The 24,452-nt window shown below is 40.2% G+C and overlaps 1 protein-coding gene across 4 annotated transcripts; it reads right to left on the bottom strand.

Annotated features, from left to right (window-relative positions):
- Window positions 1-281: 281 nt before the first annotated feature.
- Window positions 282-24,262, bottom strand: LOC135498481 (extended synaptotagmin-2-like). Of its 4 annotated transcripts, XR_010449067.1 has the most exons (19): window positions 23,900-24,262; window positions 20,259-20,300; window positions 19,899-20,036; window positions 19,042-19,118; window positions 17,432-17,588; window positions 17,258-17,313; window positions 16,845-17,065; window positions 16,481-16,551; window positions 16,043-16,128; window positions 15,663-15,801; window positions 12,914-13,012; window positions 7,399-7,560; window positions 6,902-7,054; window positions 6,508-6,746; window positions 6,155-6,247; window positions 5,535-5,669; window positions 4,947-5,102; window positions 778-3,235; window positions 282-643 (listed from the first exon to the last, which is right to left on the bottom strand). XR_010449067.1 is itself a non-coding variant. In XM_064788789.1 (18 exons), the coding sequence occupies exons 1-18, from the start codon at window positions 24,182-24,184 to the stop codon at window positions 4,432-4,434; spliced, it is 2,373 nt and encodes a 790-aa protein (XP_064644859.1). In that variant the 5' UTR covers window positions 24,185-24,262; the 3' UTR covers window positions 282-4,431. The 4 variants fall into 4 exon arrangements, 3 of the variants coding, with proteins under 3 accessions (XP_064644859.1, XP_064644857.1, XP_064644858.1); XM_064788789.1 differs by having other exon boundaries at window positions 282-4,495; XM_064788787.1 differs by having other exon boundaries at window positions 282-3,235.
- Between the last annotated feature and the right edge of the window lie 190 nt (window positions 24,263-24,452).

The raw sequence follows: 24,452 nt of genomic DNA, 5'->3' as shown, positions 1-24,452 counted from the left end.
TTGTGCAAGGGAAAATAATTCTGGGCCACCCTGTAGACCCTCATTGTTTTGACATTCTTCAGTGTTCAAGCAACATGAAAGTATGTTCGGAGTATTAAGCTGCACAGGGACTACATCAGTACGTTCAGAATGCGATATAGCCTGAAAATTTGTTAACAGCGCACATGTCCTCATGGTAACAATATACTCTCTTGTCTCTATTTGTGTGTTCCTCACACCAGCACGCTTATTACAATGTCCCATCCATTTAGAGTCAAAACTTTAAAGAAACAAAGAAGCAATTTAGACATTACATTTCATTTTATTTACACAATAAAATTTACTAAATAATCTACAGTGGCAACAAATCAGAGCGTAAATTGAAACTAGAGCTCTTCACACATTGGTTATATACAGAAAAATTGAGTACCATGATTCTTGGTAGACAGAAGGCTACACCAATTATTTTGTCTGCATAGTGGGCTCTCCCACATTTGCCATTTTTAAAACAGAAATAAAATTGAGAATTTGTTACAGATTTTTAAAATCTAACTACCTGCCTAAATGTATATGTACTTTGCTACCAGTTTTAGGTTACTTCTTAAACATTGTGGCTACACTGAAGGCGACAACAATTTTAGCACATAGTTTTGGTGGTTAATCTCTTAGGCACCTATTCCATAGAGGTATACGGTATACTACACTATACGCGAACAATGGCTTCACAAAGGGTGCATGACCATGAAACTATTGTTCGCGTATAGTATAGTATAGGGTATAGCTCTATGGAATAGGTGCCTTATGGCACAAGCAGCGTAATCAAACCTCATGAGTACACAAATGCAATTTAAGCACTCCAATTGATGTTTCACCCCAAATCAACCAAATATACATTTATAATAAATATCGCACAAATTCATTACTACCCTTAATACCACAAATTATTCAATACATTCGAAATAAGATAAATATTCCTGAAAAGCAAACCTTTCAAAATGATAGAGTCCCATGCAATAGTTCTCATTACCCTACAACACAACCTTAGAAGAAAACCGGTGGGAAATCTCATTGAAAAAAAACCCATAAAGTCCCAATCACAATTGACATCCTGAAATGTGTGTATGCTATGCTCGATGTATACGAAACTCACAATCCTGCAGTAGGTTGCCTGAACGCTCGAACCACAATCTATGTAAGTTGTGGGCACCTTAAACGCACCTTCTTACAATGGGATAACCGTATGATCTATGCATGTTTTGCAAACCTACACAGCAATTTGCATGCAACCAATGTGTAAGCTGCACAGGTACAGCATATGCTGCACAGGTACAGCATATGCTGCACTAGAGTGTAGGTCGTACTGCTGACGTGGAGAAGAGGGTATCTCGATTGTGATGGGAACTGTACAGTTATCATCTTTCAAATCTCATCAATACATACAGGCCGTAACAAAAAAAACAGAGAAGGAAAAGTCCTAGTCTATTTCAGTGCGGTGATTCAAATAGACACACCCATCGGTTCCCGCCGGAAATTGACAACAGACTTGCCAGAATCTTTTGTGGGCTGATGAAATTGAGGAGAGCCTTTCGCCCCTTGCCCCTTGATTTCACCAACCCAAAAAGGATTTCACCAGCCTATTGTCAATTTCTGGTGGCACAGTATATTACTTTGAACTGCCATGCCATGCCGTGCATGCACTATACAGTACATGTACTTGTTCATCATTATCATCATCATCATTTAGGCATTGTGGCCCAGAAATTGGGCCTATGCCTCCCATTCAAGAACTCTGATAATAATATACAAGGCCCCCCTTCACCTCACCAAAGCATAAATGTTAAGAGGCAGACAGTAATGGTATGAAGGGTGTACCAAAAAATGTGTAATAATATACAGCGTGTCCCAAAAGTAGTAACAATCAGAACTGACCAAATGAACATTCAGCGAACAGCCCCTGCTTTTTAGGATGAATATCTGGTCAATTCTAAAGTGCTTTTGGTACACAGAGTAAAGTTCGAACTTAAAATCATGCATCAGGAGGCCAATAATAATCATATGAGCACTTTTGACCGTGGGCAATCAAAAAGGTAAAGGACTTTCAAATCATTTTGTTGTCAAGTTGAATATCAGTCCACATTGCCGTTCATCAGGATTGTGACAGGTTGGAACAGATGACACGTCTTGAAAAAAATAAAAGTGCCAGATTTTGTTTATATTTTTAATTCATTCGGTCTCAGACGGCGATGTATTCTTCAATTCAGATGAGACAGTGACTGACACCGACTGAGAAATCAATTCACACCTCTTGCGCAACTCGACCGTTGTAGGGGTTGGTATAAAATGCTCACAAAGACTATGATTGGCGACTGGACCACACCGAGATGGAAAGCCAAGGATTGAGGACATGCATCAAAGGTCGTGTCAAAATTTCAGACAGGGACAAAACAAGGCTTCTAAAGGTGCTTAGGCCAAGGGAGGAACTTTTATTTCATTTCAGTGTCGCGATTATTTTTGTTAAACTGAATTGCTTTTAGTGCACTAAGCAGTGCTTGCAACATCACGTCGCATCTACTTTTATATGGTAACTGGTAGAGAACCAGGTAAAGCTTCATCCATAAGCTAACGATAAGCATGTATGGGTGATAGGCATGTTGAATACAGCCTTTTTAATAAACTACTGGATTAATCGATAAAGTATTTATAGTTGCACTGGACTTTCTATAACGATACTGCATAACAGGTATGTGAACATAACAATTGGAAGGGTCATTTTTGACAAGTGGTGTCTACCTTGAAGTTGAAGAAGTGTACAGCAGCATTAACTGGGCGCAGGAAGATGGTTTGGGGACTTTGTTACACGTGGCTCCAAATTTTGTGCAGTGACTTCTGTTGTAATTTTGTGAATTTTGAACTACTAGCAGAAGCAAATTAAACATGTAAAGCAACACTATAAAGTATTGGACAAATTAAGCACATTTATGATTGAAAACTCTAATTAGCGGTGGTAAGAGGAGCGGAACATTTTTTACAAAATATGACACTTTTGTCCTCATTGTAAATGTTCTTGTCAACATGCACACCTCCGATTCAAATCCACTTGGAAGAACTCTTAAAGTGACACATAGGTTAATTTATTGCAGATTTCAATGCCCTGGCCAGAAGCACATTTAGAGTTTAAATGATAGTCTCTTTATCTTTATCAGGGACAATGGAATCGACAGACTTATCATCTCGGTCCTCAGATTGAAGGTCAAACCTGAAAGTATATGAATATGGCAAAAGGTGAACACCATACCCAATTAGTTCTATGCCCAGTTAATTACAGCCCAACATGCCCCCTCAGAAACCAACCAAAAGTAACATACAGTAACACCTGAGCCAATTGATATACTCCTTGAGAAATCCACACCCGCTTCACAAAGCGGAAACAGCCAGCCGAATGGCCTTGTTCACCAAGTGATTTCAAAGCCTCAACAATGAAATTTGACTTTTAATCTCAGAAATTGTTACAAGTATTCTGATCAGAAACTGTCTGACTCAACCAGAAAATGTCAATAAAAGAATAATGTTTCAACTTATTTCATACAGAACTTTTATAATCCCTCTTTAATCCAACTAAAAACACCTCAGCTAAAACTATCGGTAATACAATACAATTCTTGAATAAGTTAAATGTTCATCTACACCAATACATACAATTGTACAAAAAATATATATATAATTCACTTTTTACAAACTTGCTGCCGACTCATGATCTGTCACTATGATTGTTACTCTTAGACAACAATATTCTCATTTTGCAGAAGATTCATCTGGGAGAAGCAGGAGTTGATTTATGATATCGTGCCACTCTTTTATAGTTACTGAGTTCCCATGTAGAGGGCAGTGGTGGTATGCATCACAAATGTACCAACACAATCAAACAACATGAGGAGACTACAGGGTGGTCCAGAATCATTTTCCCTAACACAGCGAATACACAATAGAATTTCATTGTGCAAGGGAAAATAATTCTGGGCCACCCTGTACATTGTGACCTACAGAGTGTCCCAGAAAACGTCTCCAGTCAGTTTTTCAAATGTGGAATGGAATTGAATGAAAACAATATGATGCATACTACTGTACTGTTTCAAGTAAAAAACTACTTCACATATTGCAGCAGTTTTAACCCCCAAAATGTACAAGGACCACCTTGAACACTTGGTAATGAAATGAAAAGGCAAAGGAAGAAATAACTTTGACCACATTTCACCCCTATAGGGCACAATGGACTGCCCTAAACCATATGGAAAAGTCTTCGGAAGAGTCAACTTGGAGGGAAGGCAAAATATATTTGGCCAGAAAAACTTCTCAATATTGCAGCAGTTATCACCCCTATAGTACACATGGACTACTCTGAATGATATGGTAAAAGGCTTGGGAAGCGTCAACTTGGAGGGATGGTAGGTGGCATTATAAAGATGATTCAATTGACACTGAGCTGGCATTAGCATGTTGGGAATCTTCAAGATCATACCTGAAAAGAGCAGAAAACAGGAAATAAAGAAAGCGTGGTCACCGTATATGAAAAGTGGAATTTTTGTGTTCAAAATTTTTTTTTATTCTCGAAAATATATGTGGGCTCTATTGACAGACAATAGATAAATGAAAACAAAGCATAAAATTGCAGGCGATTAAAGAAAATATGATAATCTCACTCTCCGGAACAGATTTCATTGGGACAGCTCAAGTTGGAAAAGCACTGGGACAGCTCAAGTTGAAAATTATTGGGACAGCTCAAGTTGGAAAAGCATTGGGACAGCTCAAGCTGGAAAAGCATTGGGACAGCTCAAGCTGGAAAAGCATTGGGACAGCTCAAGTTGAAAAATTATTGAGACAGCTCAAGTTGGAAAAGCACGAGGACAGTTCAAGTTGGAAAAGCATTGGGACAGCCAACAGAAAACTGTGTGGATTACAAGTTTCCTTACCATTCAGTGACAGCCTTCGAGAGATCAAACTTCATCAGGTCAATGAAAACGCTGCCAATATTCCGTCTGCTCTTGGAGAACATGCCCACCGAGTTCTTCACCGATATGTCCAACGTCCGTGTGTCCAGATCCTGCTGGTTCACCGCAAATTCGAATCTGTAATCAAGGAAGTCTATTTTTGAAATCTTTAAGTGCAGATCAGGGAAGAGCAAACCCTGAGCAGTTGGTCTAGTGTAGTGGATACTAAGATTTAACAGAGTTGTCTGGATCCTTAAGTCCAACATTGTGTAAAATCCTTTGTAAAAAGTGGAAATTACCCACGGGAGGTTTTTTTTTCTTGGGATTTTGGTGATTTTAACATGATCTTATAACACTTCTAATAAAGTCAAAGGGTGAAATACCCTTTTCAATTGTAAATAGGTTTGAAAATGGGATAAAACTCTCCAGAATTAACATCAGCTTTCAGATGAATGGTCAAGTCAGTATCTTTCAACAATTCTCAATATCTTGAGAACCTTACTGTTGAGCATTCAGCAAGAAGTGCTTGGAGTTGGCTAAACTTTGCAGGTTTTGAAAAGGCTTACTCACGTTTCATCAAAAATTGGGTTCAAGTTGTTTTTTATCACTTTCGTCTTCTGTTTCCCAAGCGTATTCTTCTCTGGCAGAAGATAGATTCTGACGTACGGGTCGGCGAGGTGGTCCGAGTCGCAGGGCATCAAATTTCTGAAATAATGTATTAATGCATTCAGTATAAACAGAACTCCAACAACAAAAATAGGCCAATTCAAGAAGACTTGCACCATTTTCTAACTAAGGGCAGAGGTTTTCTGTTTAAGTGTTTGACGCTCAATCCATAGGTTGTTGCTTCTGACCTTATCTAGTCTCTGCTTTGTCCTTGAAAGGTCAAGCTCAAGTGAGTGCCAAAATTAACGGGCAGCTGTATGATACCCCAGAGTGCCTCTCAGCCGTGAAGCACTTTTATATGTGTTTGGGAAAGGGGCCAAGTAACCCTGACCCAATGGCAGCACTGCAGTTTTGGTGGGCAGCTAGCTTGAAACAAGAATGAACCATGACAAAAGAAGTACTTTCAGAAAATGAAAATAGATAGCTTTCCATTGAATGGTCATGGTACTAATGTGATAATTTCTCCAACACTGCACAAAAGATGTTGCCAACAGTCCGCAATGAATAAGCCAGTGTATACTTACACACACTTGTGTACAACAACAATAAGACGATTCCTCTGAGGACTGTATCTAATCGTCACCTGAATTTTGCCCAGGCCGGCAATTCCTGCCGAACTGAAACAAAAAAGAAACAATTCATGTTAACCCTTTCAGTGCCAGGCCATTTTGGGAAGGGTGAAATCTTTGGCAAAAAACGAAAAAAACAATTACCGGTATAAAGTATTTCATCGGCAGCTGAAACAACAGCTGTAACTTGTTCGATAACAGTGGTCGAAGTCAACGGAAATGACCAATGTTGGACCAAATGCAGTGTCCTTAATAAAGAGGGTGTCCCTGATAGAGAGGTGATTACTATACGGGCAGTTCCACAGTACCTTATAGAAGGCTCTTTTTCTAACTTCCGTTTGCGAATCTCCATGCCGGTGTCAACGTTATTCGAATGCGCATCAGGCTCGGGCATCTTGATGGGTTCCTCCGGTATCGGTGCATCAACCACATCGTACGTTGATTCGATTGGTTCAGATTTTGTTGGCGTGGACGTGGAAGGCGTTGGGGGCTTTAACAGATTCTCGGTCGTTTCGTGAAAGTCAGGTGGAGTTTCTGACGTGAGAACCTAGGAGATGAACGAGAAACACCAGTGAGGTTGAGATGAACGTCTAGTGTCAAGTACCAGAGTCAGAATCGCACCGACAGGAAGGCTGATATTACTTCATTTTATGACAGTTGAAAGATTCATTGACACCAACAGATACACTCCGCACAACTTACCCTCAGAACAACTCTCATGGTGATCTGCGCGTCCGGGTCACTATCGCAATGCAGGTGGTAGGGCTGTTCTTGCGTCATGTTCGTTTCTGACAGTAAGAGTTTCAGAGGGAGCATCATCGTACCGAGGCGACGCCCGCTCTTCTTATCCTTCACCTGGAAAAAGACAATCATACAAACAGTAAAATTTTACAGGAACCGGAGGGCACGAGGGCCTTGATCAAGCTCAAAGCTGACAAATGCAATAGTCTAATCTTGCTACTAAAAAGTTAGCAACACCTCCTTTTTTAATCGCCAATCTTATGGCTATGAAGTATCCAACCTTACCTCAGGTGCTCAGATGAACATTTTGCTGACACCAATGTGGTGGTACAGAGGAAGAACGCCCGACCTGCGATCACAAGCTCATGGGTTCAAACCCCCACGAGCACCACTCTGTGTGGTATGCAACAAATGCTTACAAGAGCAAATCTGTCAGAGGAAGAAGGTGACCTAATTACCTCCACATCCAAGTTTTGCAAGTTAGGGTCGTTGATGAGGAAGTTGAAGCTCTCTTCCCACCTGGGGTCGATGGTGCCCTCGACGATGCGGGTCTGGACCTGTTTCCCACCGCAGTTCAACACGGCGTAGGGGTTAGGCTCCTCTAGGCCTTTTCGGCTTTTCTGTGAATAATGAAATAAAACGTTGATGATTTATTGGCCAATGTGAACTTTTTCAAAACAGTTTCAGAAAATATCAATTCATTTAATGGCAAATGGAACAAAAAACTTAACCTTGACAGAATTTAGTTGAAGCAAAAGCAATTACATTCATATAGTTTTTCAGTAAACAGACTTGAATCATTACACAAATTCAACTATCTAGAATAATGGCAAAAAGGCATTCTCTTCCCTACAGCAACATGCCCTTCTGAACTGTGAAGTACAAATTGTGACCAGACCGGGGTTCCAACCGATGAACCTTAACCACTGCATCACTGTAGTCCACAGTTTCAGTATATTTGGAAATCTTCTCGAAAACGTTTTCAACACTAACAGTTAACTTAACTAACTCTTTAAAAAAAACACGGTAATGTGGTTTAGGAAAACAAAACAAAAACAAAACATTAGAGGGCATGAGAAAGATTACATTTATCTTGTAAAGGTAAAGGAATAAACTCTTGTTGGTTGAGCCAAACTGAAAGTAGGAAGAGGTATTTTGAGTTCACTTATTTTTATCAAATAAATCGGGTTCAAATAAACAAAACAGTGTGACTCAGTAGACTTTTGGAACTACAGAGATGGATAGAGGGGAAAATGTTACAGTTTAAACACTAACAACAACACTAACAACTACTACTCTTAGTATTATAACAACAAAATAGTGTTGTTGGTAGTGTTATATCATCACAATCTCCTTAAAATTCTCAAAAGTCTATTTAAAAGGGTAACTCTGAAGAAAAATAGAAATGTATTACAGAAAAATTTAGATTGACACAAAATCATGTAAGCTTATCATCTGTTTAGATAAAAAAAACAGTTAGATATTCTATTGATAGGTTTGTGGCTGTCATTCAGTTAAGTCAAATAGACTTAAGTTAAGTCAAATAGACTTAACACCAAGTTAATGTTAAAGTGCCAAAACCTGGCCCCATTTTATCATCCCGCTCTCTCTGCACCCAAAACCTAACCCAGTGCAATTTCAAAATCTCACTTCCACAAACCTATCAGTGAAGTAACAAGAGGCCCAAAGGCCTGGCGCTCAGCTGGATATGACCTAATAACATAGGACTGAGGGTATAAAGTAGTAAATATCGGCTTTATACTACTGTTTGAAGGTCAAGAGAACACGTTATACCACTAAAATTTCCAATGCAGAGCTGCCAGTTGGATGAAATATGATTGAACTAATCAGCCATGGTATGTAAATATTACAGGAGGCAACGGAAGATATCCCTAGTTCAGTATAGCTTTACAGAAAAAATGGGAGTAACATTATTGTGTTGCTTAAAACGTCTACTTTTTACTCATGTAAGAATCGTAGTACTAATAATAACTTCAACTTATTTTCCAGTTATGATAACACAACACGCATCTTCATGATCATGATCTTTCTCAAACTAACTGAATGACCTATTAGTAATCGCCTTGGACGCACAACCTAACCACATATCAATCCGCCCCGACGATCGACACATCCATTCGATTCGATAACCGGGTAACCCTCGATAAAGTTTGATAAATAAACTAGAACTGAGATTTCACAGGAGCACCTGTGAATTCATGACTCCAGGGTTGTTTTGAGGGCGATATTGTAAGAGTTGGTCTTGAGTACGTGAAGGTCCGTGTGAGGCACCTGGGGAGAGAAGACTAGTTGAACGATGGGATCATGGAGGTATAAATAATTATTTATACCTCCATGATGGGATCTGACACGGACACTACTATTGATCTCATTATATGAATACCATTTAATTACAAAAAAGTGAAAACAGATCATATCATATTCCTTGGGATAAATTAAAATAGGAGTGCGGGAACAAGGTTTTTTAGCAGGAGGAAAGCGAGAACATTTTGTGCCGTCGTATTCCGATTTGGCTGGTTAGTGGTGAAATCTGCTTTTAATTTTGCAAATTAACATATTCGTTTTTCGAGTTCTAACGTTGTCTGAATTAAAGATGCTTTCCCAATGCTTGACTGGTCTGGCAATTAAAGAGACATTGCCAGGAAAACGTGACGTCATTTTGGCCATTCTTCTTACCGCACGCCCTCTCTCTCCGTAAAAGTTCCTGACATGGTGTGAAGTGGGAGGGCGCACAATGGGAACCACACTGCCGCGATGTTAATAGTTTCTATTTATAGAATTCAGCGGCAGAGATTTTAGGCACGGAAAAAGTGGATTAACTCGGCTAATCTCAATGGATTTTACCCAGGAATGTTTTCAAGGCGAGAGAAACATCTGATTTAAGTACTGCGCTTATTAGATTTCATGTTCAGGCCGAAGATTGGCCTAAAACGTGGACGAAAAGAGTGCATTATCGAGTGTTGGAGAGGTCACGTGATTGGACGAGAAACCTGAACAAAGTTTTCGTGCTTTTAGCTGTCAACATCAATGGCTATAATATACTCCTACGGAATAGTAGAACTAATAGAACTAATTTCCGAAGTTTCCAATAGTTTGAACACAAATCAAAACATCGCCCATCAGCTGGACTCAGATCTGCATAAATTACGATAAATAATGATGTCGTCGCTTCAATTTCGCAAAGAAAGTTGACTCCATTCGAAGGTTGTTTTGACCAAATTCTGTTGAACTCATCGTTATGAGGGCATTTGAACACATTCTCGTTGATCTTTTCTATAAACGTGTGAAGTTTCGTACCAAAATACGTTTCCGTAAAGGCTTAAAAAAGAAAATTTGTCACTTACAAAATCATCGCTCCGGTAGAAATAAAAAGGTCACCGCCATTTTCTTGATGATAGTACTCCAGGTAACCGGCGGGAAATTTAAAGCGGGGTCATCCGGGGTCAAACAACAGTTTTGCTCACTACCGCCAACTGGTGATATAAATCCACACTAATCTATTTTATATCAAAACTTCTGTATCATGAAGACCTTTTCAACTTTATTTCGAGCTTTTATCTGCTGGAATAGAGCGTCAAAAAATTGTTTTTTCATTTACGCATTTTGCCCCCTGGGGAGCTGAATTTGAGTCGAATCGCCCAAATTTTTTTCCGTAAGCAACATTTTCTGCGGTGTTTATAAGCAAGACTAGATTTGAAGTGCCTCGGTTGTATGATTACAAAATGCCCAACTTTGCCTACAGATGGATGGATGGATGGAAGGATGGCAGGATGGGTGGAAGGACGGACACCAATCGAATAGCTATTTGACTAGCTCCGCTGACTTTGTCAGCTGAGCTAAAAACGTTTTTTTACGCTACATACTGAAGACGACCTGTGAACGCTTACAAAACCTGTGTGTCTGTCGTTTCTGACAGAATTTCTTCTCGTTTGTAAATTGAATTTACGTTTTGTCACCTATGGGAAAATAATCGAAATGTTATGCTGATGATGACACTATAGGTGTTGAATAATGGACATAAATAATCATAATTTGAAATCAATCCAATCCAATCCCTCGTGCCATATGAAATTTCTGGCCCCCAGAAAAGTGATATTGCCTCTTGGTGCAAAAAAGCCATTGATACTGCTCTCGGGATTGGCTAATATCTGATAAGTGCTGCCAACATCTATTTGGCATCCTGATCACAATGCACTAGTTCAAAAACGCAAAATATACAATTGTTGTCTGGAGGAATTTCCTTTGATATTTACATGAATCTGCCAAGGTACAAAAAAAATTCTACAAGACATACCAATCAAATGTGACCCGCTCTACCAAAACTAGGCGCTTGTCGCATCTGAACTTGACAGGTTGATACGGACTTGTTGTTCATTTCCCTATTGTAGACCTTTTGTGAAATCTGTTACAAACTAGGCGCTTGTCGCATCTGAACTTGACAGGTTGATACGGACTTGTTCATTTCCCTATTGTAGACCTTTTGTGAAATGTGACCAAATCAGTTTGTAACAGATTTCACAAAAGGTCTACAATAGGGAAATGAACAACAAGTCCGTATCAACCTGTCAAGTTCAGATGCGACAAGCGCCTAGTTTTGGTAGAGCGAGTCACAAATTGCAACATATTGACAAATTCATATAAAAATGTTCGCTTAAAATCACAACAGCATGCTGAAGACCTGCATGTACAATCAATGCACTTGAGCTACAAAAGCCATTATACATTAAAGGCAAAATACATCTGTTAACTGAGTGACCCATCTACAAAGTGTAAGTTCACACAGTGATTGTGCAGTCAAGACAAAAGCAAGGAAATGAAATTCTAACTACCATTTTGTTTTTAGTGAGATTAAAATAGGAGTGGGCTTTTTGCCTCGGAACCTATGTGATTGGAAAATTTAAATCAAAGGTTAGGGTTACTTTAAATGCAAGTACATGTAGCATCTAAATATTTCATCTTATATCACTCGTCAAGTTCGCGTTTCATGATACTTTTTTATGTGTCTACATGTACACATACTGTACATTCAAGGTGCAAGGTGACTCCTTTGAGAAAATACACAATTCTATTGCCACTTTTCCAAAGCATCAAATTCTATTCAGTATGATACAGGACACCAGAGCAGACATTGCAAATCCTCATTTGTCAGAAAATGTAACCAGCTTCCATGCACGGAGCCTGGATGCTGCAAAATGTGATGTTGCGTCTAGAATCGCCTAAAGTTGTGCGCAAATGCACAACACAAACAAATTAGAATATTTTTAGATTATTATTCAATCTGACATCCCCCCCATGCAGCATAGAGGCATTTCAGCTGAGAAATGCTAGCACGGCCATTCCCATTCCTTCACCTTTGAGGCCCGGAAATTGGACAGGACCCCCTTAGCTGTCGTGGTCCTCTTGCCATGGTCATGGGCCAGGCTGCACCCAGGCCCTTTACAATGCCGCAGCATGTTACTCTGCAACGTTCAACCAGGCAAGAATTAAAGGAAAAGGGAGATGCAATGACTACATTTTGATGGCAAGGTTATAAAAGCAAATCACAGCTTAGTCACACGTGGTCAAGACAATAGCAATAGATACCTTGACGCCCTGTTGTGTCGCCATGGAAACAAAAGAAAACAACATGGAGAACGCAAAATCAAAGCAAGGTCTTGATACCGATGTTGAAAACAAAATCTGCTGAGGGTACATGAAGCAGAAAATAAAGAAGATACGATGGATCCAAGAATGTAAAACTAAAGTAAAAGGATGATGCAGGGACAACCTAATGCCCTATTCATTGCTGTAATGAACCAGTCTAAACATGCACCAACCTTACTAAGAATAAAAGTGAATGATATAACTTTCCTAAAATCAAACACAACATGAAATGCGGCATGCGATATTCGTCAAGTCATGGTAGTTTTTCCAAACATCGATATACATGTATAATAAGGTGTATCAACTCACCGGTAGACCACTGGCGGAGTCGACGGTCACTACCACAAGACAGGAGGAGAGTGGAGCAGAGAGTCCTGCGGTCGGGGCCGCACGCACCTGACGGATAGACTGAAATAAAGATGAAAAGATGCTTTTAACCATATTTTTTTACATTTCATTATATCATACATGTACCAGCATATAGATTCATCAGCTTGGATTGGAATAAACTACATGTAAGGCCAAGAAAATTAAGCTTTTGTTTCTGGTTTCCAGGCTTTCTCGTTTAACCCTTTCAGTACAGTTGTGTGGCAATGTACCGTAACCCTGGTCTGGTTTCTGTAGAAAAAGAGTAAAGGGGTGTGGTCACACTCCCACCCAATCACATCCTTGATATATCCAGAGCTGATTTTCACTCCCCGTAAAATAGAAACATTCTTCAGCTTTGCACAGTACATTATGGTATTGAGAGTGGTGAAATGGACAAGACTCGACTCCTAAAATTGTTTATAGAGGGTTTATATACATTTTGGAGGAAAAGCAATACATGTGCTGAAAGTGGTAAATTATTCAGGAGGAGATAGTAATGGTCAATCAATGTTAGGACTAGGTGCATCTGATAAAACTACCAGTATAGAGCTTTGAATATAACAGTTAGGAATGGATGAATTGGTTAAATAATGACTGATGAGGCCATCCGATATTAATTACTTGTTTCTACAAGGTAAGTTTTGACATCGTTCTGTCAGAAAATAGGCCAAACTTGGCCTGTAAATTGTTGGGACATTTACAGCTGGGACGGACAGGATTTTTACAGCTACAATCCAACAACAACAACAACCAATTCTTCGCAATTAAGAATGAAAGCAGTAGGCCTTTAGAAGTGTATCAAGACTTGGCAATACTGAAGGATAGAAGTTAGCCTGATAAATAAATTTGCACGGGAGGTAAAAGTTGGGTTAGGCAGTTATGACGAGCGAGTTATTTTCGTTGAACAATCGCAAGGATGAGTTATGAAAGTCATGATTCCTATCTCCGCCCAACTTTCCACCCCCTGAACATGCTGAAAGAAGTTACGAAACCGTTTAAGGTTTCATAGTACATACATATCTTAACCATGAGCAAGTATGGATTTCCTATGAAAACAAAAGAAAGAAAAAACACCCTTGGATATTTATTGATTAAAAAAAATTGTACTTGGACACCTGGAAAACCAGATTAGTGTTTATTACCATGATTCCAGAAGTTGGTTAGGCCTATGAATATGTGAATATAACACACCAGCAAATTACACAAGCTCATTTTGAAAATGAACTCTACAAAAGTTATAAGTACGGCAGCATTTGCGACCCCGCTCCCCCCACACACATACCCATGAGGATGAATGGCCACAAAACCTGCTTCATAGAACGAGTTATTTAACAATTGCTTGCTAGAACTTGGTCACTTGGTATTAAGATGCTTGAAAGCGCATGCTAATCACTGCTAGAGAAGTGTTAGCCGTAGGTACTGAACTACATGACTTGTGACAGTGGATGTTGATGAGATTTTACAGGTTGAGGAACCTTGAAGCAATCACACACTAGCTGATCACCAAGCTGGGGGAAACAGCATAAAAACACTCTCTCATGCTATAGTTCACTTTTAGAACTGCTCACTGAAACATAATTGTTTTGGTAAGAGTTGAACCTCATCACAGTACGCAAGTGATATTGTTCAATCCAGTGCTGCAGTTCTTTTCTTGAAGCATTGTGCAGACAAGCGCTTTAAGTCACTGCGACACTGCCATGACATCATGACGAGTGATCGCAATTCAACCAAATGCCATGGCAGCAAACCGAAAACATATCTTTCATGGCAAAATACGAAAGCTGACCTTGGCATGAGAAAGTGTTTACCGCATCTAGCTTGGGAAAACCTGCAAACGTTATATCACTGAACTCCCACTTACCATTGATAATAAGTATTTTGAACACGACCAACATCAAAATTCAAATGGAAATAAAACATGAAATAGAAGTAATATTAACGCAATTGGCAAAAAACACAAAGCTCCGAAAACGTCTTGAACTGCAGAACAGAGCAATCTTGGTCAGAATGAATTCAATTTTTGATCTACTACCACAAATGAAATCCCCCCCCCCCCCACCCAGTTGTCATTGGGCTATACCCTATATACACTAAACAGCCCGTGCTGAATTTGTTCTCAAACTTGGGTGATTTCGTAGGAGAAAAGTGTAGCCCCAATTGAAAATTTGGCAAGAACTGAAAAGAATAGTACAGAGAAGGGAGAAGTACCTGTGACGGATACATCTGCAAGAGGAAAGATGGATAGACACAACTGGACATAAACATAATAGAGAAGAGAGAGTGATATATTGAATAAAATAGACTGAGAAAAAAGTTGCAAATACAACTTGAATGTAGGTCATAGAAGAAGTTGAGAACATTTTTGCAGAATGCAGCAATGAATATGTTTGCCACAGACCATTCCAACAATTCAATTTATTTGCATCAGCGTCATTATCCCGAAATGGGTACGGGACATCACGTCTTTTGACCCCATCAAGCGATACAGTCTAACGGGGAAAAACAGTCTATTGGTTCCACATCTAGGCCTTTATACTGACAGACTTGGCCCAGAATGGATACTGGAACACCTAGATAGGATTGATAAGAGGACTGACATTGCTCGAGGGCTGATCCTCACAGAATATCGTCCATAAAACAGGATATCCATGCATCCAACCTTCAAGAGATCGGACCAAACTTTACCCACCTCAGCCAATTTCGATGGATCTGCACTCAGGTGTAACCAAGACAATCGGAAGTGCACCAGACCGGTCTTGACTTCATCCAGAGGAATCCACGAGTCCAGCATCCCTCGGTCTGCCACGCTCTCAATTTCAACAGTACCTCTGCAAGAAATCGACAATTGCTTATGATTATCATATTGACAATAATGGCAGCTTTATTATAATGTACAACAGGACAATGAGGCCATGCTCACGGAAATATCATGCCGCAAGAATACTGCTGAGTTCCCTTAAAACCTGGTAACTAGAAACCTCTGAGTTTGTCTGTTGTCAACAAGTATTCTCGACAGCGTCAGTAGCTTGGACACAATGCGGACCGAGATTGTCGTTTGCTCGACCTTACCTTCCCAAGAAATCGTCCTCGGTGCCTTGATCTTCATCCATGACCTCGAACTGTAGAATCTGCCCGCTTCTCTGATCTATCACAGCCTGTGATCAAATGAAAAGAGGAAATCAGAAGACGTCGCAACGTCAGGTTAAGATTTGATGACCTGTATATTTTCATACATCTATTTTACTCCAAGAGCCAAGATAAAACCAGTCAGCCCTTCTAACGTGTTACTAATTTGGAACAGAACAGTCCTGAGCCATCATATCCAGCTGTCTATAATGTGGAGTGACATGGTTGTGTTCTGGCCTGACATTCGAATAGGTTGCAACAAAAGATGCAAAACTCAATCAAACTGTCCCCCTTCCACACACACAGCCAACGCAACTGCCAATAAAGGTCTCTGGAGGATGGAGTTTAGAATACAAGATATCACCATAACCATCCACTTACCTCAAAGAACTGGTTCCACATGGGTGATAAGGTGTTCGGAATCACTTTCGTCTTGAAAGTCAATGCCCCAACTGAAATGAAGAGGATGCATTTTCCCTATTGTGAAACTGCCAAAATGAAACAGTGCATTTTAAAGCCTAGTCATCCTGACAATATTAGGCCATTTCACGCGATGCATACTTACTCCCTCATGGCAACATGCGTGAGGAGGAGTCGTGTTGTAGGCCCTGTTTGCGAGAGGATGATGCCTAGTAAGCCTAGAAACAAAACAAAACAAAACACTCGACTTGTGGAGATGTTAACCAGAGAAGAAATCCTGTCATTCAGGAATCAAAATCTGAACTCTGAATTGGACGTAACTTACCATGTAGCACTGCGTAAGGGTCAGACTTGCCCTTGCCGAATACATTAATATCTGCTTTTCTCAAATCTTTCGCCTCAATGACATGCATGCGTAACACGCCCTGGGGCATTGGGTGCTTGAGCTTCGAAAGGGAGATGTTCTCGGCAAGGCTGATGGGGATTCGGTTAGGGAGCACCAAAAACGCTGCGATCTGATCTTGGACGATGCTCCGTAGGGTATCACTGAAATCGACAAGGTGAGGGTTGAAATCAAAGAGGAATGAGGTGACCAGCCATATTAAAAGGTATATCTCCATGCAATGTACAAGTGGAGATACAAACAGGTGGGTAAAACTTAGCACCATGATAATTGTGCGTGCTCAAATTCTGTTGTTATGTTTGCATTTCATAAAATGGCATATGTAAAGAGTCTACCTTAATCCTGGAATATCCAGGGCATTGGCTATGTCCGTCAAGTTGAAATCGACACGCTGAAAAAAGAACACACAGAGTTAACATTATGCAATGCTAAATGCAAGATCTTAATTCTGTGATTGTTTTTGACAATGTCGAATTTAAGAACCGTAGTACAGAGTTAGATATTCTTACCGGGTTTGTTAAAAAGAAGACAGTTACGCCCCCTATTAACGGCGGCACTGGAATGAGCGGCCGCAGTATCACACGGAGGTCACCTCGGATCTGTAAATCTTTTATACCAGCGTTGAGACCTTTTAGAGAAATTTTGATATCAGCATCACTTGCATATCTGAAAATAGAAATGAAGCGTACTTATATACTCACATATGGGCGAATACTGCCCAACATTGATAAACAATTTAGCTAAAGGGGCAAAACTATACCCCCAGTAAAAGATCTGGTAGTGCACATCATCAATGCACACTGAGGCTATAATTGTCCCAGGACTACAATTGTACAATGTTACCTTACATGCAACAACACCAGAACTGTTGGAGATCGCTACTCGGCCTGTTTCATGCATAATTTTATGCAATTTTGAGATTGAATAATATCTGTGCAGTGTCAAATTGAATTTGCACCCATTCCGTGAATAATGATGTATTTGCATGCATCATTGACATCAAGTATCATGTGCACAGTGGCTTTTTAAAGGAAAATCGCACGATAGCATCTTGCCTACTTGACTTTAAGTCATAAAGTCATCTCTCTTAATGACTAAACGATTTTCTCTTCTGGGTTAACTAATGTAATGCACTTCAAAGCAACTTGAAAGAGTCATTTGCATCTGTTAGGAGAATATCACAACACTTGAGCGCACTTGTTGTTTGGCTTCAATGTCTTCATGTCCTCAGTAAAATTCGATATTTTTTTCCTCATTTAGGTTACCAGATTTCCATATCCAAATATACGGAATGCTAACATACTTGGGTCTCTTCCTTGCTGTGGAAATATGACTTAAAGGGGGACTATAGGCAGGAGCAGTGGGGCTAATTTGGCCATCTTCAGCTGACTTATAAACACAGCGCCCTGGGTCATGTCAGATACAGCACTAAATATATTCCTCGTACAAGCATGAATCATTTCGAGGTACTGTGAGAGACCCCTATTGGCGACTTCGTGTAACTTTATCTTGCCTACCTAGCTGCTGCCTATATTCTCCCTTTAAACAGAACCGTGCACAATCATGTTTTCTTCTGGCTCGTGTCATCGTTGCATCCTCAACGTCGACAAGTATCGTCAAATATTGACGGAGTGTGCGTCAGGTACCCTTGACTTGATACGATATTCTACTCTCTTGTCTAACCCTTGTCGAGATCAAGGGTAACTAATACACCAGGCTGTCACTACAGCAGCAATGCACTCAGAGCACATGATCTCCTCAGTACATGTAATATGTAAAGTAGAGTGGTACAATTACATGTATGACCATGGTAAAATCGTAGCCCCTACAGTGTAGAAAACAGCTGGAAGAACACAATTATACACAAATAGGCTCCATTATAGTGAAAACCTATTCCCTCAAAGTGATATGTTTTTGGCTATGATTAGAACAGGAGCTATAATTGTACCATCCTACCTTACTTACTTGAATCATATGCATCAAATCATAACATAGATTCTCAGAAAACAGAAATATGCATTCGCTACTGTAACGTCATATCACACAGCATTCTTGGTGATAAATTCTTGGCAGTCTCGATATTTTCCCCAACTTTTTCCGGGTTACCCTGTATACTCACATGAGATCGACATCTATCACAATCTCGTCTCGTTTCACGTTTGCTATGTATGCCTTCACGCCACCTATCCGGGGAGGCTAGAAATAAAAGGAAACAAACTTGTCACAGTGGGCTTGAATTCAGAAAACTCAATCCACGAAACGCAGTATCGTATCTTTAAATAAAATATTGAGGAGATTTTACACATTCTTGATGAACACAGGATTCCATCAAGCATGAGAAAGGTTGTTACATATCATCACAATTGCCACTTCAACAACTACAGTAGAACCTCTCTATTAAGGACACCTTCAAGACTGACAAGTGCTCTCCTTAACAGAGAGGCGACCTGAAACATTTTCAGGACACCATGTACAAGGTATCTCTAGTAATCGTAATGGAATAGGAAGTGTTAATTCAAACCTCCAACATAAAGCGCCATCAATAATCATATCAATCACTCTAGCCAACTAATGAGTTATTTTGCACTAATTAATCACGAATATCGAAACGAAGTAATTGGTCGGTTCACCACAAAGGCTCTGATTTCTGAGAGCGATTAAAGATCCACATCAGATAAGACAACACAAATAAAAATAGGACAGCGAAGTCTCCCCTGGGAGTACAATTTGAGAATAATTCAATTAATTGCTCGAGGATTCATCAGCCTGGACCCTAGGCATTTCAAAGGTAGGCTTCAAAGTGCTTGGAAATGGTTCTTGGGATGAGGTTAATAGCTATTTTATAAATTTCCGATTTAAACCCCGGTCACTCTGGCCAATGGGTGACTGATCTGAAACTACATCGTTGGAGAGAACTTTTGTATAAACATTAGTTTTACAAATTCTTCATCTAACCAAATGCTTTAAATAACTTACGATGTCTCCCAAATCTATTTTGACGAATCTGAATGATTTGAGCGAGTTTGGTAGATTGGCGATGATTTGTGGCTGAACTTTCTCCACCAGGATATTTTTTGTCAATTCTCCAATGTACGGCCACATCTGTTCCAAGATCTGAAAGCGACAAGAGAAGACGAACGAATCGTCAGTTTGGTTGTAATACACACAAGCATACTGAGTATCTCATCTTCTACCTCTGGCTAAGCTTTGTTCTACGAGTGTCAACTTTTTGCAATCAAGGCAACCATGGACCTGGGGATGTGTCAAGGGGAAACTGGCACAGTGGCAGGCCCGTCCACAAGTGAAACATGAAATTCCTGACTTTTTGTATTTTACCTTGTTGACCCATTCCGCCCGCTCCACGTCGGGGAAGAACACCTGAAAAGACAAGGAAAAATGCTTTCATTAAAAGCCACGGGTTGAGGTAAGGATAGACTTGTGCTGGACAAATAAGCCGTGGAAAATAAGGAAATGATGATAACAATCTGGTTAAAATCTCAGTTTCAAACTAGGCCTATACAGTTATCATTTTGTTAACATGGCAAGTTTTAGCTTGGCATGCCTGGCTGCAGCTCAAGCAGCCCAAGGGCCTACTGGCTACACTAATCTAATCAAGTGTTATAGGAACCATCACCTATCGGCGGCAATCCTCGTATTTTTAGCACTAACAAGTGTAAATCATACTGTTTTTGCTATACAAACTCAAACTGGTGGGAGGTTGACATTATACATAGAACAACAATGAACAGGAGAGGTAGATAAAGCATAGACAAGACTCAAAAACACAAGCAACAGCAACTTTGGTGTAGGTATACACACATCAACTATATTTTTAGAAACAGGTATCAGAAAACCCCATCTCAGAACACTCCTTTTCTCTTGGATTGCAGTCTTTCACTTGTCAAGGCATCCATAGGCTCCATACAGAATGAATCTAGGTAGTTAACTTAAAGTACCCAGATCAAGTTCCAATTATGATATTGGCTCGCTCATAAAAGTAAACATTGATTTTTTTATGGCAAACATGAAGCCAATTTGCAGAAGTTTTTTTTCCATACTGCCCAAAGAAATAACACTGCTGTTTACCTCTATAATTGAGTTCCTGGGCATTTTGGCCGAGCCAATTTTGTGGATTTTACAGCGTATTTACTGAACTTCACAACAGGCCTAATAAAAAATTGCCATGAGTCTGTTTACATTTCACCAATGAAAACACCACCAGAAAACTCCTAAGCCATTATTGCCTTTAAAAAAGTCTTCGGGTCTCAATAAAGATCAGGCAGTGTCAGAAGTATGGGCTGGCTGCATAGTGCCTGGGATGTCTTGAAAGTCTATCAATACGATAACAGTAAATACATCTGCTGTTTTCACTAGCCAATAGTGTTTACAATCATGTCGTGTGAGAGATAAAACAAACAAGCTTCCGCATAATTCATAACAATATGAAGTGTCCTGTGTATGAGAACATCTGGGCAGTCAGAGTGACAGCATCTTTGCCTGTCACCTCTCTATCAATGGGTACATGTAGGATGGACTCCCAGGAGGGGCAAACCTTAAGCGACTCCCAGGAGGGGCATGCCTTAAGCGACTCCCAGGAGGGGCATGCCTTAAGCGACTCCCAGGAGGGGCATGCCTTAAGTGACTCCCAGGAGGGGCAAACCTTAAGCGACTCCCAGGAGGGGCAAGCCTTAAGCGACTCCCAGGAGGGGCAAGCCTTAAGCGACTCCCAGGAGGGGCATGCCTTAAGCGACTCCCAGGAGGGGCAAACCTTAAGTGACTCCCAGGAGGGGCATGCCTTAAGCGACTCCCAGGAGGGGCATGCCTTAAGTGACTCCCAGGAGGGGCAAGCCTTAAGCGACTCCCAGGAGGGGCATGCCTTAAGCGACTCCCAGGAGAGGCATGCCTTAAAAGTGACTCCCAGGAGGGGCATGCCTTAAGCAAGTAGGCCTATAGATTATCCATACCATACTTGCTTTAAGTGACAGAGGGCACCTAACTCTGACTGACACAGGGAAAGTTTCCACAGGAGCCTTTTTAAATTTTCTTTTACAATATTGCATGAAAAAGTGCCCAATGTTGTTTGCTGAGCTAATAATGCTTCAGTTGACATGGTGAGGTCTCACACCTCATCTATCAATATATCGTAGCAATTTTAAAAGGTTTTAACCCATTCCCTGTGGCTGATATGCATATCATGTCACACGACCCATCACATGCAGGTGACGTGCTGAGCTATGCACGACACACCCTACTATGATTTTAATTCTTCAGCACTTGCCCAGGCATACCTGTAAGCAAGTAAACAGGATTATCTGTGGCACCTTCTGAGAAGTGCGCTAGTTCTCTTCAATTGAAAACAACCAGCTTTCCAACACTGACAATGGCTGAATCAATAATTTGAAATATTGTCCTCAATATCAAGTAAACTGGATTGAATCGCATTGAAATATCAAAATCGCTATCAAAAAGGCTTGACAAAGGGACAGTGCATTCTGAGTGTTAGTGTGTAATCTGAAGTTCTTCATATCCTAAGAAAATGTTTTTTCCAGATATTTCACTATAGATAAAGATAGATCATTTCATTACAATTTTTAATATTTTTTCAGGGAAAGTTTCTGGTATAAGAAGTTGAATGAACACCCAACATTCAAGTATGTATGACATGCAAAATGTAGGACCTGAGAAGTCCAGGCCTCCAACTTGACCTAAATATGTATGTACATTTTGTAAACATGTCCATGTATTAATCCAGAATAAATGCATTATTTTGAGAGAGTGATTGAATTCATGTATTGGAATTTCAATTATTACATAAATTAACACTGACATAAAATTTCAAGTATTTTTTTCACTGGCCATTCATCTACTTGTTCATGGTTATCGACGGGGAGGGGCATGATGCTCCTTTTCTGAGTAAGAAGGGCATCCTGATTCCATCACTTGAATGTACTTCCTTTCCACAAGGGAGGGAGACTGTCGTGATGTTAAAACCTCCTAGGTGCGGGGTGGGGTTGTGGTCAATGAGATGGTTCAAGATTGCCCCATAAGAAAGTTCAAATTGAAGAACCAATATGGGAAAGAGACAATGAAACATATCCTATTGAGAACAACAAACAGGAGAAGACAAAGAAACCTGACCTCATCTGACTCATTATCTTTAATGGCATGAATGAGTAATCACGGGGACGTCAAAGACAAGGTGTAGTATTGTAGTATCGACCTTGTCCTTGGTCTGAGAGGGCATTGACGAATGAGTCGAGTGATTGTCTAGATTTCAAGAGGGCGTTTGCACAGCCTGTTTTCTCAGCTTGATTAAAATCTACTTGATCTTTAAAGAAGGTGACAAGGAGAATAAAGGAAAGTTGTTTTGGGGGGGGGGGACTACAAGTACATGTATGCTTTTGATGTTGCATTTCATCAGTGCCAGCCTAGATATTATCAGAAGACCTAAGGCTGTGACATGATCAACTGTGTGTATAACATTCTCTTATAATCTGGTTGCGAGAGTCTCTACAGTGGCAGAGTCAGATTGTGATATTGTCCCAAATAAGAGCTTCAGTTTGGGTGGGAAAACATATTCTCCTACATGTATGACCTGGTTGTGGCAATGTCTCCAGTGGTTGGTTGTGACACTGTCCTCAGAGCTTCAATTCAGGTAGAAGAGTGTTATCTTCCGTGATAGGGTCTCCACAGTCTGGTTGTGACAATGTCTCCACCAAGAGCCTTGTAAATTAGCTGCGAGGACAATCTGATGGGCCGCAGAGACACGTGGTTGTGACTAACTGACACTGTCCATAGACAATCATTATCATCATCATCATAACATGATTGTTGTAGAACTTTGATCAGTGGCTGGATATGCATGCACCACCTGGGCTTGTAAATTTTCCTGGGAAGTAAAACGAGAAACTGATGGTGACACAATGAATGATCGAACAAGGAAGGAAGCAAATTTTCATCAAGGACATCATACTCACCCACGAGGGAAGGTCCTCAACTCTCGCCTGTATCACTTTCTTCTCGTCCTTTGCAAGCGCTTGCGCAATTTCTATCTGGAACTGTTTCTTTTTCTTGAATCTATCATTGAACATATAGATGAATAGTCCAATGAACACCCAACTTGCACTGAATCCAACATAGCCAAGAACCCAAACTCCAAGCAACAAACCAACAAGCTTGAAATAAAGCACCAGAAGGTGCAACAACGTATTGCGTTGCTCCTCTGGCTTCTGATGGGACTTATCTTCAACGTGAGCAGGCATGATTAAAATTTCGGACCGATTATTCGGAGTTTGCAGCACTTTTGATACTCATATTTTCATCCACTTCCAGTTAAAGGTCTGATATGGACCAGTCCAACTTTCAATTGGGTCAAGGGGTAGAAGCTATCAGATCAGGCAAATCGGTCAAAAAGTGCTTTCTGACAAATGTTATTTATATTTTCTGCGCATAATTTTGTTCAGCTTGACCAATTAAACAAATAAAAGCATATATGGCATTTATCTTAGTAAATATATTGTTAGCCTGAAA

Source organism: Lineus longissimus, chromosome 13, assembly GCF_910592395.1.
Source record: "Lineus longissimus chromosome 13, tnLinLong1.2, whole genome shotgun sequence".
NCBI lineage: Eukaryota > Metazoa > Nemertea > Pilidiophora > Heteronemertea > Lineidae > Lineus > Lineus longissimus.
This window is presented reverse-complemented; position numbering and strand designations above follow the sequence as displayed.